The following is an 18,052-nucleotide window of genomic DNA, read 5'->3' as shown; positions in this document are numbered from 1 at the left end:
GTGTAACCTGGTGTGGTGGTCGCGGTCACCCTTTCTCCTACGTACGAACTTTGAAGCTCATGCGGTAGCTCCGCGCCTGAGCCTGCGTAGTTGCTAGCTATGCGCCTCAGGAAGAGCGTCGTTTCTCTTCGTGTTGTTGCAAGGGTGAGCATACTGCAAATGATTGCCCACGTTTTCTTCGTGTTTAGAGGGCCACGGAGATAGTCGCAGAAATTCCTCCAGTTCGTAGTGCACAACTCTTGCGAGTACGCATTGACTGCCTCCGTGAGCTGTGTTATGCGCTCTCAGAGTTTTCGGTTCTGCCGTTGTTTCTTCCATCTTTGGGTAAGGCTTCTTCTTGCTTCCCAAAGGTGGCTCAGAAGGTTGTCGACCACTGGGTTTTCCTGTGTGGCTTGAAATTGTCTGGTGACTTGTTCAACCGCGTCCCGTAGATACCCCCGTCAAGTCTCGCGCCGTGTTGAGGTTCAGGGCTTCAGTTCGGCATTCCCTAAATTTCTTCCAATATGTCAGATGATTCACTGCCATTCAGAGAATCGCTCAGAGGGGCCACGATGAAAGTGCCACAAGTGAAAGCAAGGGAAACTTCGTTGAGCTCTTGAACTTGTTTGGCAAATATGACGATATTGTCAGGGAGAAACTGAATGGTGGAGAAGCGAACGCGAAGTACGTTCATCATTCGGTACAGGACCAGATCCTCGAAATTCTCAGCCACGTCGCATTAACAAATGTAAAGGAAGAAATTGAAAAAGAAGGTCCAAGTCCTTTGCACACATTGTCGATGAAACCAAGGACCTGAGCAAGACGGAGCCATTATCAGTTGTAGCAAGCTGCTACGTAAGTGGAGCTGTCTTTGAGTGGTTTTTTGTATTCCGCAACCCTGAGCACCTGGATGCAAGGTCGCTCCTGGGCTACGTGGGGGACACGTTGAATCGCAGCGGCATAGATACTCAGCTGTGCATTGCTCAAACATATGATGGTGCGAGGGCCATGAGTGGTACCTCGTCCAGGCGCTGTTCAGGCAGGAAGTGCCGCAGGCAGTGTACGTCCACTGCATGAACCACCGCCTCAGTCTATGGTCATCGTGGATGTCTGCAAGGTGATAAAACGGGTGAGTGATTTTTTCTCTCCTTTAGAATGCCTCTACTTCTCCCTGAGTGGACCTGCAATTCACTTTCTGTATGTAGATGTGCAGAAAAGGTTGTCTTCGCCAGTGATAGAGCTGCAGCGTCTCAGCGATATACGATGGGCCTGCCAGATAGCGGCTTGCACAGCGGCAACGAAAAGGTTTCCTGCTGTCCTTGTATGTCTCGCCGATGTCATCGCTACAAGCAGCAGTCGGGCAACGGAAGCTAGGGGTCTGTTGGAGAAAATTAACTTCTCGTTTCTCTTCCATTTAATCCTATTTACCAAGTTACTCGGCCACCACTCAGCCCTCCCCCCCCCCCCCCCCCCCTCGAAGGAACTCGCTCATTGTGGGTGCCCCCCTAGCGAAAAAATCTTGGCGCCGCCCCTGGTGTTCGTACGCGCTAACTACAACGCAGACCTTGGCTGCAGCTCGAACACCGAACGAGATTTCAGTGTCGCTGCTGATGCCTTCACAAGAAAAACATGGAAAATTACTGAAGAAAAATTTGAAAAGCAATTCTTAAGGACACATCGAAAGGGCCAGCCCAACTCGTTTTACATGCTTTATATGTTCAACGTTGATAAAGTGGCATGAAGTAATCTGTTACATTTTAGTAATTGCTCAATTACCTTCGTGGGGCTGTCATCGGTAATCGTAATCAAGTACGTTTTTGAAAGAAGTAATTGTTATTGTAGTCGGTTACCTTTTTTTTCTGTAACGTGTACAAGTCTGGTCCTATGATCCACAAAAGCCTTACACACGCGACCTCTACTATGAGACCCACGTACGTGACCACGGATTACACAGAGTTCGGGATTGGGAGCCTGTGGGGCGCAAATGGATAGTGACAGCAGCACCACTAACCTTGAGACTAAATCCTTGTAATAACCTTGCATACTTACAATCATTGTACTAACAAAAAGAAAGTACGCTGCCTAAAAAATTAACAAAAACTGAGCAAAGCGTTTTTCTGGGCTAGTTGTGTTGACATGAATTAAGGAAAGTAGCGCAATAAAATTAGGTTAAAAAATGACAACCATTTCATTCCGTGAAGTTGGAATGGCACCGAAAGCTGGCGACAGTCAAAGCTCTCAAACGAAAAGCAAAGTGCTTTCGCTGCCATTCCACCTTCACAGAGTGGAATGGTTGTCATTCTTTTCGTTGCGATTCTGGCGTCGTTGCGATTCTGGCGTCGTTGCGATTCTGGCGTCGTTGCTCGTTCGGAGGAGCGCGGGCTCGCGATTGTCGTTTTCGTTCAGCGTCGCGGGAACCTTCTTCGTCCGTGGCCGTTTCGCGCCGGCGCCGTTTACATTCGCGTTGCTGTTCCCTCCGGCGCTCCTCGTACGCAAGTTGTTCTTCGTCTGCACGAACTACACGTGTCCGCCCAATCGACAACGCATGCTTTCAGTGCCAATACCTCTGCTGCTTATATACTGCGATTACCTTGACGTCACGCTATTGTTCACGGCGAGCACTCTCATCAGTTCCGCATTTTGAGATCTGCGCCGCCGTGCTGCACCCGTATGGTTTTGTTCGCTTTAAGTCCGTTTCCGTTGCCGGACGCTAAAAACACTACGTTCTTACCCTGGTGCCTGGGGCCTCTTTGGGTCCCACGTATGACGATAGTTTAAAGGGAAGCTGAAGAGTCTGTCGAATTCAATAAGACGCTCATATACGGATGCGGGAATCTTATAAACCATGTAGGTAAAACTTGGGGTTCTTTTTTTCAATTAGGAGCGACGTAATCGTCGGTTGAAATTGCGCTGTAGCTCCGCCCCCCGTCGAATGCCGCGCGCTGCTGCTGACGCTGACGATGCGAGCGGAGACCGGAAACCGCGGTGTTGTGACGTCAACTCTAGTGTTTCGTTCCTTCGCAGCGTCCGCGACCGTGCCTGACCGCGCTTGTTTCTGCGTGCGTGCCATCGTAATCTGCTTCGATCGACCCTGCATTCCTTCGTTGGTGCGTCTGCGTGTATGTAGAGGGGTAGTCAACCTGCGTGGTAGTCAACGTGAGTGGTAATCAACGTGAGTGGTAGTCAACGTGGTAGTCAACAGATGAAGGTCACTACACGTACTGCATGAACCGGGAAACTTTTCACGCGTTTAAACCGTCTTTGTAGATTGCCGACAGCTTTGGACAGCGCACAAATGCCGACGATGGCATCCCCGCTTACGTTCCACGAGGAGGCATGCAGGAACACAACACTACAGTTGTTTGACCGGAAACGAGCTCACTAGATCGGCGAAAGATCGGCGAGATCACTAGATCGCTTTGCAAAAAACATACTCACCAAAGAGCATTTCCAACACGAGGAGATCCCAAGACTTTGCTTTCGTTCGCGTCGAAAGCACTGCTCGCACCAGCATCGTTTGCTTCTTCGAGAGGCCGGCTCTTCGCAATCGGTTCGTACATGTAGGGAGTAACGCCGAACTCCTCAGAAAAACGCAGTCTCTCTAAATTTTCCATTACCGCCTCGGAAAAACAGCACCAAACTACCTGGCACCGCGCTTCATGTGCAGCGGTAGCGGTCGGTTACTAGAGTTGACGTCACGAGGAGCCCGACCAATCACAGGCGGAAACGAGACGCGCGAGCTGGGCGTGTCCGCTGCTGCACTTTTCGGCGAAATAAAATATATTTGTGCTTTCTTTGGCTCAATTTCGATACGATATTCGAATTTGGAGGGTTGAAAACCATTGTGTATAGATGTTCACTAATTTTTCTGGAAAACCTTTCAGCTTCCCTTTAAGGGCGCGTTACAGGTCCCCGACCTTACAGGACCCTCATATGTGTCATTGAGCTTGGACCCTTTCTGCATTATCACCAGGATCTGCCCACATGACGATTTATTTCTGTTGACGCGGACGCCGAAAAACACTACGGAAGGTTAGTCATATACAGCTTTTGCTGTAAAAAGAAAAGGGGAGAGGGGGGAGGCAGCGATGTCTAGCAGCGTATTTTTTCCTTGACCCGCCGTGGTTGCTCAGTGGCTATGGTGTTGGCTGCTGAGCACGAGGTCGCGGGATCGAATCCCGGCCACGGCGGCCGCATTTCGATGGGGGCGAAATGCGAAAACACCCGTGTACTTAGATTTAGGTGCACGTTAATGAGCCCCAAGTGGTCGAAATTTCCGGAGTCCTCCCACTACGGCGTGCCTCATAATCAGAAAGTGGTTTTGGCACGTTAAACCCCATAATTTAGTTTTTTTATTCTTTCCTTTCGTTTTTTTTATTTTTACAAGTGCAAGTGCTTTATTTTTCTTTACAAAACCATGGTTAAACAGATATCTGGACCGATAGCCAGGGAAGGCTAGTTTGCGGTCCATCGACAAATTACAAAAGACAGGTCAGGCACAGTTTTTAACAGCACTGTATTCCGGAACATGTCACGAGTTATACAGACAAGAAACATTCTAAAAATACTCGTGCATAATGAATTCAAGTAAGCTAGAGATTCTGGTTATCAAGAAAAAAGAATTTGCTACATTGCTTGAAATTACTTGCGGTTTGAACTTCTAGGGGTAAAATATTCCAGATTTTTGCGCCACTGAATTCAATTAACCTTTCGCCGTATACATTGTAACACTTTGGTAAGTTGAGGTTACCTTTTAAAGCATGTCTTGTACTGCGAGTTGGAAATGAAAAGACGTTTCGAGGAATAGGCAAGTTAGTGCATAAAATCTTATTAACTGAAATTGAGATCTTCTGATTACATAGTGCATTAACGTATAACGCATGTGTTTGAAAAACATCATTTAATGTATCATTGGTATAATTTGAAGAGCTAATTATTTTCTGGGCCCTCTTCTGTAGTTTTTGTAAAGGTTGTAAGTATGTCATTTAAATCACGCCCCATGATTCTAAGCAATAACTAATATGGCTATGGCAAAACGCATAGTAAAGGGATTTGAGAACTTCGTGGGGGAAATATTGCTTTGCTTTAATTAGGGAGTAACAACCATATGCGACCTTCTTGCATACATTATGAATATGTGCTTCCCAATGTATATGCTGGTCAAATATGGCAACCAAATATTTAAACGAATCAACTTCTTGGATGGGGCTTTTATTTAACGTGATATTTATTTGACTGGTGTCAACATTGTTTGTCCTCGATCGAAAAACTACATATTTTGTCTTATTGCTATTTAAAGTCAATTTGTTTTATAAGAACCATGAAGAAATTTTTGATAACTCGGACGTCACATGTGCTTGCAGTGCAGAAAGTGTGTCTCCTGTGAATAATAAAGCTGTGTCATCTGCGTACATTAGAACGTTTGAGTTCTGAAGAGCATTAGGGAGGTCATTAATGTACAATGAGAATAACACAGAACCGAGCACTGAACCTTGTGGGACTCCGCTGGTGACTGTGCTGTATGTAGAATAATAATCACCCATTACTACCATTTGTTTCCGTGAGGATAAATAGCTGGAAAAAATATTTGAGGGAGTCCTTTGTGACGCCATAACATTCAAGTTTTTGCAATAGTATAGAGTGAGAAACGGTATCAAATGCCTTCTTTATATCCAAAAATATTCCTACAATTATTTTATTATGATGAAGTGCAGAATTTATTAATTGAGAAAGTGTTAGGACTGCTGTTGATGTCGATCTGTTGGGAACAAAACCATGCTGCTGAGGACAAATTACATTGTTTTCAGTTAGAAATTGCTTCAATCTCTTGGGAATTAGTTTTTCAAAAACAGTGTTTATCGCACTCAGAACAGAAATTGGCTAATAATTCTCTGGTTGGTTCGGATCTCCGGACTTGTATACGGGAACGACTTTGGCTGTTTTTAATATATCTGGATACGAGCTGGAAGCTAACGCTAGATTGAATACATTGCATATGGGACTGTAGAGAATGTCTATATTATCTTTTAAAATCCTAGTGGATATACCATCATGACCAGCCGTTTTCTTTAGATGCGGTTGATTTTTCTTTGGTATAAGTTAATCATGAGTTATTTCTTCAAGCTGAAAGTCGTTGTGAACTATTCTAGGTAGGGCAGGTACGGGATTACAAGATAAAATCTGCTTAGCCAAATTCGTTCCTATGTTACCAAAATAATAGTTAAAATCATTAGCTACTTGGGTCGATGGTTTATCAGGTTGAATTCTCTGTGTTTTGCTTTTTCCTATAACTTCTTTTACGATTTTTTATATCCTTTTCGTATTACCCCTCTCGTTCTTAATAAGGTTAGTATAGTATTGCTTTTTCAATTTTCTAATCATACTAACTGAGATATTTCTAAAGTATTGAAAGCTCTCCCTGTAATATGAATTTGATTTGTTGCGTTTCCATTTACGGCAAAAAGAGTCTTTCTGCTTTAATGTTTCCAGTATAGTGCTGCTTATCCAAGGACACACTGGTCGCTCGTAATTGTGGCGCACATATACCCTCGTAGATTTCTTGCAGATGCATTGAATAAAATTTTCACATTGAGTATGAACATCACACAAATCAAATACTTTCTTAAAGTCTATGCATTGGAGCAATCGTCGTACTTCTGCATAATTTATACAGGAAGATCTTCTATTGCGTGTATTACGCAAGGAGGACATATATTTACAAGGTAAGAAGAGAAACGTGGGGTTGTGATCTGCAATGGTAACATCGTAGACACCAGCTGATACATTAAATTTAAGATTACACAAGATGTGATCAATAAGAGTTTCTGAGTGGTTTGTAATACGTGTCGGAGAAGAAATTACATTTTTTTTAGATTGAGTGATTCAAGTAAGAACGTGTAATCATAACAATTCTGTTTTAAAAGGTCAACATTAATATCTCCGCAAACGACTATAGTGTCCTATAGCGACTATAACGACTATACCTTTTTTTATGCACTACTCTTCATAAAGATCGCCTGAAAATACACGGGGAAGAAAGAAAATATTGTCAGAAGTGGGATTCGAACCCACGCCTGGAAGACCAGACTGCGACCTGAACGCAGCGCCTTGGACCGCTCGGCCATCCTGACAGAACGCGAAGTGGAGCTACTCCGGCTGATGCGACACTATGGCATAAAATGACGCGTAGTGGTCGTGGCACATTTCACCGTTGGGGCACTACCTCGATATGATGGTTATGACCTTTGTGTACCTCTGAAAAATGGCTTTGCAGCAGCGTGGTGTGATGCAGTATGGGGTTGCTATCCCTGCTGGCCAAAGTTCTGAAGCAGGGATCATGTAGTGGGTTACACGTTTCTACAGATCATGTTATGACATTTGAGGTAATAACTCCCTAAGAGGGAACTAAGTAGTTGCTTATATCTTACTTCCATATCAGCCGGTCGTGCTCCATAGACAACGCGGAGCTAGTAAGTCAAGTTCTACTATGTACGGGTACCGGCGTTCAAGTGTACCGTAAAAGATCTGCTGTTTGTCTTCTTGCTGAAGGCAACCGTAGGAACGCGGGAAATTAATTAGCTCACTAGCAAAAAACGCCTTCGTCCGTTACTATTACGGCGTTCGAAGGGTGCCATTTCAAATTCCGCGCCCCAGTGATAGCAAATGCCAATCTCGAAGGCTACGCGTTTGCGCACTGTGTGAGCCGAAAGTGACAGTAGAGCCGTGAAACGTCATGGCCGCCACGTTCTAGGCGTTACCTATGGCAACACTTGGCCGAAAATTTGACTTCCATCCAACTATCGCTGCACTTTCGTAGCCATTGCAAGTTGTTATTTCAGCCGCTTCCGCTGTATGTTTTCGAAGCGCACGGTAACAGCAAGTTGTCACAGCTTCGCCGCTGGCTTGTTACAAAGTGTACGAAAAAGCTTACAATCGCATTGATTACGTCCTCTCCTGTGAAGTGCTGTGCAACGCTCCATTTTCGCTGTGTTGTGAAACGTAAGAAACGCCTAGGAGGTACTCATCGCCGAAGAAATGGCTACGGCCATGGAAAGTATCCTTTCTATGCTTTCGCTTACGTCATTCCTTTGCAATCGTAAGTTTCTGCCAGTAACTTCGTTCTGTAGCGTGTATTGATTACGGATTGTTTCTTTTTTCGGGCGCTTTTCCGACCAAATCGCATTGTTCAATGTATTCGTAGCTTGTAAGACCGTTCGCGTCATTGGCGTAACAGTTTATCGATGTCATGGGCGTTGTATCAGATTCGTTCACGGTGACTTCACTGTAGTGCTGCCACTAGCGCAGGCGGTTCATTAAAAGAAGAAACAGTTTCTTCCGTTATAGACGACTGCGAGGTTAGATCACCCTACTTACCCTCGAAAACTGACACGCCAAGCATGACAAGGAGAGGTCCACTTATCGAAACGACGGCCGGCCTGTCTGACTTTATCCCAGTTTATTCAACTTATATCCCACAGTGATACGCACACAGGCAGCCGTATGGCCTACGTGCTTGGTTATAGGCTTGTCATTGTACAGTGTATTGATGGTTAATTTTCCTCCTGTGATACCAAACCATGATGATCCACACATCCAAGTATCTGCAAACTGGTAGATACACGCAATTTGAAATTTAGTGGCATTAAGTGCCATTAACTAAGTAGCGAGTTCTGGCAATTCAGTTAATTAACGTATGCTCCGGGGCCCGAGCCCCCTCCGGAGCTTTCCGGGGAGGGGCTGAGCCCCTCCCCCCACACACACCTAACGTGTCATTGTGAGCGTTTTTTCACCCACATCATGTGAGGTTTCTTTTCACTTGCCTCAACCTTTTCTCTTAAAATTTTATTGTGGCTAATAGCTTACTGCATCATTGTTGGCCGGGGCATGCACGGATTTTAATTCATACTTTGCTTTATTTCTGCAAATTCTGGCAACAGGAGAACAAGCGCATTAGAAGTACCAGCAGCGGCTGTCTCATCCGTATTTTCTCACTTCGACATTGTTCTAAATTTCAACTGTAAACACCATGAAAATACACAGTATATTTATATATATATACACAGGGCAAAGTTTATTATATTTTTAAGAGAAGGAGGTAGCCAATTAACAAATATTTCTAAAGGTATGTATAGCTTATGCCAATAAAATGAATACCTTGCTGTATGTTCACTCACTTCAAAATGCTTTGCGTGCCTTTTTGACCCTGAAGAAAAAAAACTGGGGACTTTAGTGATGCCTTAGGCAGTCTTTTATCAATGGTGTATGAAATGCACTCAAATTTTATGTGTCCCAGTATTGCTTCTTTCCAGTAAGCAAAGCTGACGGCTCATTAAAAAACTTCTAATAATTTACAAGATATATTCGGAACGGAAACATTGTCACTTGCATGCAGAGGTCATAAGTATATGCATGGTGTCCCAATTAATTATCATGCACCAAGATTTAAAAAGAAAGCTATGTGTTACTCAAAAAAACCCCAGTGCATATTATTTCCAGTACAGTGGAGTAACTGCCAGTAATATTTTTGTTACTGATGTTTAATTAGGTAACTATAATTAATTATCCAACTCAAGACACTATCATAATTATCAAAGTGTCAGTGGGGCATTTTGAGGCACAACCAAGGGACATCTAACTGCTGTATATTCAGCGACATACTAATTACATACTGATTTTTTTCCGACTGATAAATAAACCCTGTGAAATATGATGAGTACCATGTGACCGCCCTCCCACCCGCATCATAAAGCAGCGCCCTCAAACAGGCTTCTTCTGAGTTAGCCAGAAAGAAATAAAGGAATTAAACAAAAAAAGCTCCACCCAAGCGCTCCACACAGATGGTTAACCAGTGAAGCTGAAACGTGCAGCCCTGGTGTTTGTCACTGGATTAATCTTGATGGTTCATGAAATGACGGCTGGGTAGGCTGCCAGATCCTCGGTACGCAGTTGCTACTTGCGCTCGGCTGCATGAGCCTGTTTTTGTGTCTGAGCTGCAGCATCGGGACAGCATAGATGAGCTCGTTCCTGGTTATGCTTGCGGCGTTGCTGATCGAAAGCTGCCTGCTCCTCAGGAGCACGTATGACGCGTGGCCCACCCACTTCGGAGCCGGAGAGAAACTGCTGTGCACCCGCTCGACTGTGAAGAAGAGCAATGACGAGAGCCGATCGCGCGCCTCTCTCGTTTTCTTTTTTTTTTCCGTAGCATTGGGTTGCGCCGGAGGAGTTTTTGGCACACAGGCGACAGCCGGTCAAATCAGCTAGCCAAATGCAGCTTCGCTGTGAAACATTGTGATCGAGCTAGTGCCTTATCTGACACGCCTCAGCCGAAGTAACACGTCACATTTGGTATTAGTTGGAAAGAAGCTGTGATAGCTGTTGTCTTGGCATAGATAAAGTGCACAGATGTTGTTGTTTTACCACGATACCTATCACTACAAAAGTGAATTTTGTTGCAAATGTTTAAAGGTGCGTTTTGTTTTGTGCCTGCCCGCGAAGATGACTGTGCTGTGCTGTAAAGTGTACACATACGCATTGCACAAAAACAGTATGCTGTGCAGCCCTCATCATATTCACCATACCACCACCCTCCTTCCTCTTCACATCCTATCTCTATTATTCCCCAAACCCCTTCCCCAGTGTTGAGTAGCAGGCTATACAGGCGCTTCACTCAGGCCGACCTCTCCCCCTTTCTGCCATTAAATATTATCTCTTGTTTCGTCCCAGTTGCCATGTCTTTCTCTAATGAGTAGAAGGTAAAAACGATCCTTGCCTTGGGAGCAGCATATGACGAGAGGAAGGCTGCAAATATATATATCAGTCTTGGAAGTCTGGTGGTAGACCAAACGCGTCAACTATCATCAGAAATGATGAAAACCTGAGACAAACGGGCAGTTTCAAGAAACAGCAGCATAGGACTCCATCTTTGAGTCCTAGCCTACGCATGGATGTTCTAGCATTTATTGGCTCAAACGCGCATGCTATCTTGTGGGACGTGGCCGCCCAGGTATCAATTCCCAAGTCGTCAGTTGCGAGGATTCTGAACGACAGCCTTTCACTTGTGCCACCTTAACCAGCAACAATGCTTGGAAGATGTAAACATGTGGAATCGTGTAGATTTCTCGTATTGGGTCCTCACAAAAGCTGATGAGTCACTTTTTGAGCAACATCATGTGCACAGATGAAGCCAATTTTCACAGGAACGCCCAGGTAAATTTGCATAATGCACACTATTGGAGTGACTACTACAATGCATACTGGTTAAAGCGCAATCGGCACCACTACCTGTGGTCGTTCAATGTGTGGTGCGGAATCTACGCCGTTGCTATAATCTGTCCCGTCTTCTTTGATCACACACTGACTAAATAACATCATGTGGACAAACTTTTTGAAGGAGTGGTGGTACGCTGTCACATCTTCCACTTCTGTGGTATCAAGAAGATAGAGCACCAGCACACAGCAGCAGCCGAGCACGAAACTGGCTGGATGTGACTTTTTATGCGCAATAGATTGGGCAGCATGGGCCTGTAAATTGGCCGGCTAGGTCATTTGGCCTGCCTACAGATGCCTCATTGACTGATAATTCGGACAGTACTTCTCGAATGAGATAATTAATTTTCATTGCCAAATTAAATTTTAGGAATGAAAGAATTACTGGCGGCTACTCCACTGTACTGGAAACAATAGGCATTAGTTTTTCTTCGAGTAACGCAGCTGCTCTATTTTTAAGTGTTGGTGCATGATAGTTGGCACACGCTGTAAATTCACTCAGTAACTGAAATGAGGCAAAGCCGGACTCACTCGATGTGAGAATCAACAGCAGTCATGCGCAGGAGCGCTTATACTTGGGACTCACAGAAAAAGAAAAGACACAGAGAGGCTGCAGTTTTGTTTGGAAAGGCGAAACAGTATCAGTGATAGCATACGATTACACGAATGAAGATTGCACCATCAAGAGACGCCAGATTCTTTGGAATCTGGCGTCTCTTGGTGGTGCAGTCTTCATTCCTCCCCCCCAGAGGAAAATGAAAACTTTCCACCTATGGTCTGCACAGTCCTGTGCAGCGGCTTTCTGTTCCAAGGCCATGGTCTTTCATTCTCGCTTTGAACTTGGCTCGTCTACAGCATTTTGGAATCTGCAAAACGTGGATGTGATCAAAGAAAAGACCTTGCATGCTGTAATGCCAACAAAGTCCATCGGGGTCGAGCAGCATGTGGCACACAACACGGTGTGCCTACTACACAGCTGGTCCAGGCTGATCCGCCACTCTCACATCGCTCCACTGTGTAAAGGAGGATGCCAGCGAACCTTGCTGCTCTGGCTTGCCTGACTCATGGCCTCCAAGATTGCACCAGCGCTGATGTGACTGTGGAGGTGAAGCCTAACTACTCCAGCTTGAGCGGTGCACCTCAGTGAACGAGATGTGCATGGAAAATGCAATAAGACTTATGGACTTAGCTTTAGGTGCACGCTAAAGCCCCCCAGATAGTTAAAATCGTGAGGTTATTCTGGAGGCCCACTCTATAGTGTAAACGTAAGGCTCGCTTTACAACCTCTAAACACTGGTAAATTAACAGCGTTGTTGCAGACTGCTAACTGTTAGCCCATGTGTTCGGCTTGTGAATATTTCCTGCATGTGAGGTAAGCATGGGCTTTAGTGTTTTGTTGGAAAACATGTTTACCTTACATTCTATTATACAACTACCACTAGATGAGCATAGTGATGTGAGGGAGAGCAGGATAGTGACGCATATCACCAAACGAAATAAAATGTTTACTGCCAAAATATATAGCTGTCACTTGAGTGAAACCACACGAAAACATCCTGGAAATAAAGTATGGTTCCTAGCAGATAATCAACACATTCACATGCTGGAAGCCGCTGGAGGCCATAATCGTTTCGGGGCACATTGATGAAACAAAGCTAATATTATGCATTTCTCACAAGCATGAACATATCAATCCAAGTTTGCACCTGCAGCGGTTTCACTCTGTGCATCCTCCTCTTTACATCTGGCTGGTACAATTGGTTTAAGTAAATGGTGAGTGACAATGCGACAAACCTCCGTATGGACATGCGATTGCTGTAAATCACATGTTGGGTTTGAGCAGGCTTCTTATTTTATTGATTCAATGACTGACAGCAAACGCCTAGTGCTTCAAACAATTTATTAAACACTGTTTCACACGAAGACAAGAATTGGGACATCATGGCTTACATTAATGATGTTCTTGCCCACCTTTTCCTGCATTTCGGGTCGCAGGGAAATCTGAAGACGTAGGCATCGTTTTCTCTTTCGCTGGTGCAAAAAGGTGTGCACAACCAGACAGGATGGAGTGCTTTTAGCTATAAAACTGTCATGCAGCTTTCATCTTATGTTTGCGAGCCCGAAGAGTCAACTTGGCAAACATATCTGCGGCACTGTGAGAAGTACAAACACCAGGCAACACAACAGCACTACACTGACTAATGCCTGCACATGTACGGCCGATTCAACAGCTCCAACACAATATGGCGGCAGTGCAGCACGAGCATGGTCGAAGGCCATCAATACCCAGAATGGCGGGAGGCAGCGCTGACGTCTAGGCACCCTAATCTTGGAGGCCACTCCTAGCTGCACCAGCCTGCGTGGCACATCAGTGAGAGACAAGCGCGACAGCAATAATGAGCTTCTGTTTACACGCACCTACATTCAGCTACATGCAGTGGTGAGAAAGAACGTTGTTGCTCGACCCATATTCTGCACGGGGACTTGGAAGTGTTGAATTTCTACACCAAATCTGCCAGACCCCACAGAAAGCAATATATTCGACGTGCAAGAGTTGGGCCTTTCTTGCTTTCAAATAAATATAGTTTGTTATATGCATTGACAGGAGTATTCTGTTCATTGAAATGATGTTTTAAGTACATGTATTTCTACAAAAATTTCAAGGGGTACTTAAACTTACTATGTTATATCAATTATTTTGTTATATCCCATTTCATTATAATGAGGTTTTAGTGTGTTCAAAACTACTTGTTTCAATTGAATTAAAGTGCATTGGTTATGGACTTCACAGCAGTTGACAGGTATGCTTTTATATATGACTCTGCAGAAATACTCATTGTCTGCCCCATTTGGTTTGTGGTCCTCCTGTCAATTTCACGGTTGGTATAGGCTACCAGCTATGTCTTTGGACAGCTGGAAGCATTTGAAGAGAGCTTGCCCTTCTGATTGTCTTATTCTTGAAAGCAACTGCTTACAATTACTGAGCATTCATAATGTAGGCATGTGACAGTTTCTTGAAATAGTGCGCAAATTACAAAATCTTTTGGATACCATTGTGAACTTTAATGTTGCACTAACCATGGATGAGTAAGAACATTTGCCCTCGAGTGGGCAACAATGCACAGGAAGTGTTTTCCATGAAGAGCCTTTTGAAAAGGCGTGGGAGATCAGCTGGCAACATCTGTTTGGAGTAATAAGATCTCTCTCTCTCTTTCCACGTTCTTTTGCATTCAGCTGCTTGGACTCACCACAACACATGTGCAAGTGTTTGTAGGCCTTTCTGGAACTGAATACCTGTGTCCAAATTTTACATAAAAGCAGGTGCTCTGCTATTCCTGCTGATTAATTTTACAGCTGTAGCTGTTGTAACTTTAAGCTCTTGATATCTCCATGTACCCATCTGTAGGCCATACCAAAAGTGCTGGCTACCTTACATAATCACTATAGTTGCTTCGTATTTCTGCATGGAGGTTGTCTAAATGGTTCTCCAACACTCATAATGGTTTTAACTTACTAATTGTAGTGACAAAGAATTCCACAACAGGTTTATTTAATCTAACTTATTATTGCCAAGATTGATTCTCTGTTTGATATTCTAAACAGTATCATCGTCACAAATGCAAACCTAAAAGGCTAGCAACAGCCTATGGTAATAGGAACCAGAACCAGTCTAAGAGAAGCAAATGCACTCTTCCGTTGACCATCTTGTACAGACAGGAGGCCACACTGACTCATATCTGTTTAAAAATGCTGTGTGAAGTGTTCACACAATAATTTTGTTTACGTAATCTGCCTGTGGTTTTTGTGTCTTTTAGTATGAAGTTGTGTAAGAGCTTGTGCTTTTGTTCAGCCTCTATGAAGCTGCCTGCTGTATGAGGTGGCCAGCTTCCCCTCAAGCTGCAACTGGTATTTTTCATAACTTTGTTATGGAATGAATTCAATACCACCTACTGTAATTGTTTTATATGCTCTTGGGAAGAAAGAAAGATGAGAGTCACCAAAGCAGTTAAGAGCAGCTGTTAAATGCATAAACCATTTCTCGAGGTGACTTGGAAGCTACTTATAAGGTCACCATAGCAACAAGTCATAGAAGAAGGCCTTAGAAAGAAAATGTTGTGGAGACCAAGCAGGAAAATTGCTGCTGCCTAATAGTTGCACTGAGGTTCTACTTCTCCCAGCCATAAAAATTTCTCAAGCAAGATATTTGTTGGCCTTGTCAGCTCCTATGTGGCTCCTCGCAAGAAATAGCTGAACATTTCTGCAGACATAGCAGCACCCTTAGTGATGCCACCAGGCACAAACCGGGGATAGTGTATGCCTGCCTCGGTAGACCATGAACCATTTGTTTGAATTTGTAAGCTCCTTGTGATGCAACTAGCAATAATTCTGAGTTAGAAATTGATCAGTGTGTTCTCAGTGCACAAACATCAGGGGGGTGGTTTTGTTCATCAGTTACCTGAGCTTTAGTAAAGCAAGTCAAGAACAGGTCTTTTGGCTGAATGGAAGCCGAAGATCTGGTATTATCTGAGCTTTAGTAAAGCAAGTCAAGAACAGGTCTTTTGGCAGAATGGAAGCCGAGGATCTGGTATTGACAAAGAGGATAGGTGCTTCTCATTTGTCTCAACATCGACAAAAAACCTGGTTGAATCGAAGACTGGCAGAACTAATTGACTACCTGGACTATCACTTAATTAAAAGGCGAGCAACAGGCTATAAGGGCTGGGTGACCTGGGTGCTCAAAGGCAATGGCCCGACAGCGACTGCAAGAAACGGCTACTGTGACACACCTGGGTGAAATATCCTCTCTTGGAGTGCAGAAGCGTCTCTTTCCACACACTTGACAATTGTGCGTCGAAGCATGTCGATGACCACACTTGAAGCAGTCAGCCTTAAAGTGTTCACTGTCCCGAAACTTAGTGTTAAGTGAAGTTGCAAGACTGAGTGCTTTTTCCTTTCACTTTCAAATTTTTTTTTCTGGACTTTCTCCTATGAGTCCATGCAGAACTTCTGCTTCTCTCCAATGTATGTTCTCAGCAGCTGTTGGCACTTATCACATCAGCTGGCATAAACAGTTTTGGCTGCATGAGCAAAATGAGCATGCATTAATGTTTAATTCTCCCGTTTCCCACAACCCTAGGCTATGGAAATGATGCACAGTGGGCTATTCGCTTCACCATCTTTATCTTTTTAAACTTCAATGTGTGCCAAGTTCTATATAAAGCCCCTCAATAAATTTCGGTCATGTAAAATGGATAGTGTATTGCCTTTCTCTTTTTTTCCATACAGTAGTTAGTGCAATAACGCCTTGTCACACTCCCGTTTTCTTCTTGGGTAATGGTGGCAACCCTACACATCTATGTGTTATTTGGTTTTTTTTATTCTCCTACAAGTTTTACCATGGTTTTCCTAACCTTCCCTATACTGTGAAATACAGTGAAAAAAATTGCTGGTTGCTAAGGCTAATGCGTATGTGTAGACATACACATACATGACACTTCATGCTGCCAATCTAGTTTTGTTATGATGAAATACTCTTACTTGCACAATTGTTTGCCACACAGTATGTGTGCTCAATATTGTGTTGCTGGTAGTAGCTCGATCACATTTAAGGGACACTAAAGGCAAATACAAAGTTAAAGTGATAAGCTAATTCTCAAAAATGTCTAAAAAAAACGTCAACATTATCAAAAGCAGAGCTTTAGTAAGCAAGGAGTTGAGATAAATGTAGAACACGATTCGAGAATCTGCCAGAACTTTCAAGTACTAGCCCTATGACATTGTAATAGCGCATTCTTATTCTGTCACTAGTACTCAACCACTGATCACTGCATGGCAGTATAAGACTGCAGAAAATGCTACTTTCCCAATTTTATCCTGTTCGCAGAAAAACATAACTTATCGATGTTACCCTTGACAACAATGTGGATGATGAAAAGGTTTCATTTTCACTCAACCCAGCAACGCTTGCACTTTCATGTTTTGCCAGTTCTGGTATCGCATACTGTGGTGCTAGTTTTCCTTGCTTGCAAAGCTCGCACTAACTGCAAGCAGCAGAATATGTTACATCCATATGATATCTTTGCTCGGCTTCTGGCCACTTTTTATGTGAAAACCCGTAGTCTCAGTTCTCTGGCACTGTTTTGCTCATTGGCTGGAGTAAAAGGCAGTGATGACATATCAGCATCACACCACCTTGCTCATGCTTTGCATATTGAATTTCGCTGGAAGAATACAGCCCTCTCAGTCACAATTTTGTCTGGAACTAAGTCTTGGCACGAAACACATTGTTCACAGTTTCTCGAGTGGTATTCTAACAGTCCACGTTGACCTAAAATCTGCCTTAAGTGTCGCTTTGAAATGTAACTGGTAATTTTTTACCAAAAGGAACCAATTCTAATACGACCAAGGTACTGTTTAAAAATGTAACTCATTAATCACAAAAATGCAATTCTTTACATACATGTCTGCTACAGACTGCAGTATGTTGAGTCATAAACTCAGACTGTTCTTGTGAATACTTCAAAAAGGCATGCATACTGCCATGACGTCTGTCTCGGGCTCTAGCACCGCTTCCTTGACGAACTGAGCACAGAGCACCTGTTCAACCTCAAGTTTGCAGCCAAGGAGCTTGAGAGGAATGCGAAAAAGTGTGAGAAAGAAGAGAAGGTGGAAAAGACCAAGCTGAAAAAGGCAAGTCACTGCTGTGAATCTCTTAGTGTGGGCGTTTGGCAGCTGCAATGGGCACTGCCTGGCCATTGTGAGCTGCAATACATGCAGGAAGCAATAAGTTATTCATTCACTTGAGAAA

General features: G+C 43.8%; 1 protein-coding gene and 1 non-coding gene across 2 annotated transcripts in view; one reads left to right on the top strand and one right to left on the bottom strand.

Annotated features, from left to right (window-relative positions):
* Window positions 1-7,025: 7,025 nt before the first annotated feature.
* On the bottom strand, window positions 7,026-7,109 carry TRNAL-CAG (transfer RNA leucine (anticodon CAG)). Its single transcript has one exon. It is a non-coding gene; the product is annotated as a tRNA-Leu (tRNA).
* Window positions 7,110-7,818: 709 nt separating this feature from the next.
* Chmp1 (charged multivesicular body protein 1) overlaps window positions 7,819-18,052 on the top strand; it is a 29,077-nt gene continuing 18,843 nt past the window's right edge. Inside the window, exons 1-2 of the mRNA XM_065444105.2 lie at window positions 7,819-8,032; window positions 17,837-17,934. Of these exons, the coding sequence (XP_065300177.1) occupies window positions 8,014-8,032; window positions 17,837-17,934 (117 nt within the window). The 5' untranslated portion in view covers window positions 7,819-8,013. The remainder of the gene's footprint in view (window positions 8,033-17,836; window positions 17,935-18,052) is intronic.

Source organism: Dermacentor albipictus, chromosome 5, assembly GCF_038994185.2.
Source record: "Dermacentor albipictus isolate Rhodes 1998 colony chromosome 5, USDA_Dalb.pri_finalv2, whole genome shotgun sequence".
Taxonomy (NCBI): Eukaryota; Metazoa; Arthropoda; class Arachnida; order Ixodida; family Ixodidae; genus Dermacentor; species Dermacentor albipictus.
Note: the sequence above shows the minus strand (reverse complement) of the source record. Positions and strands in the feature narration are given on the sequence as shown.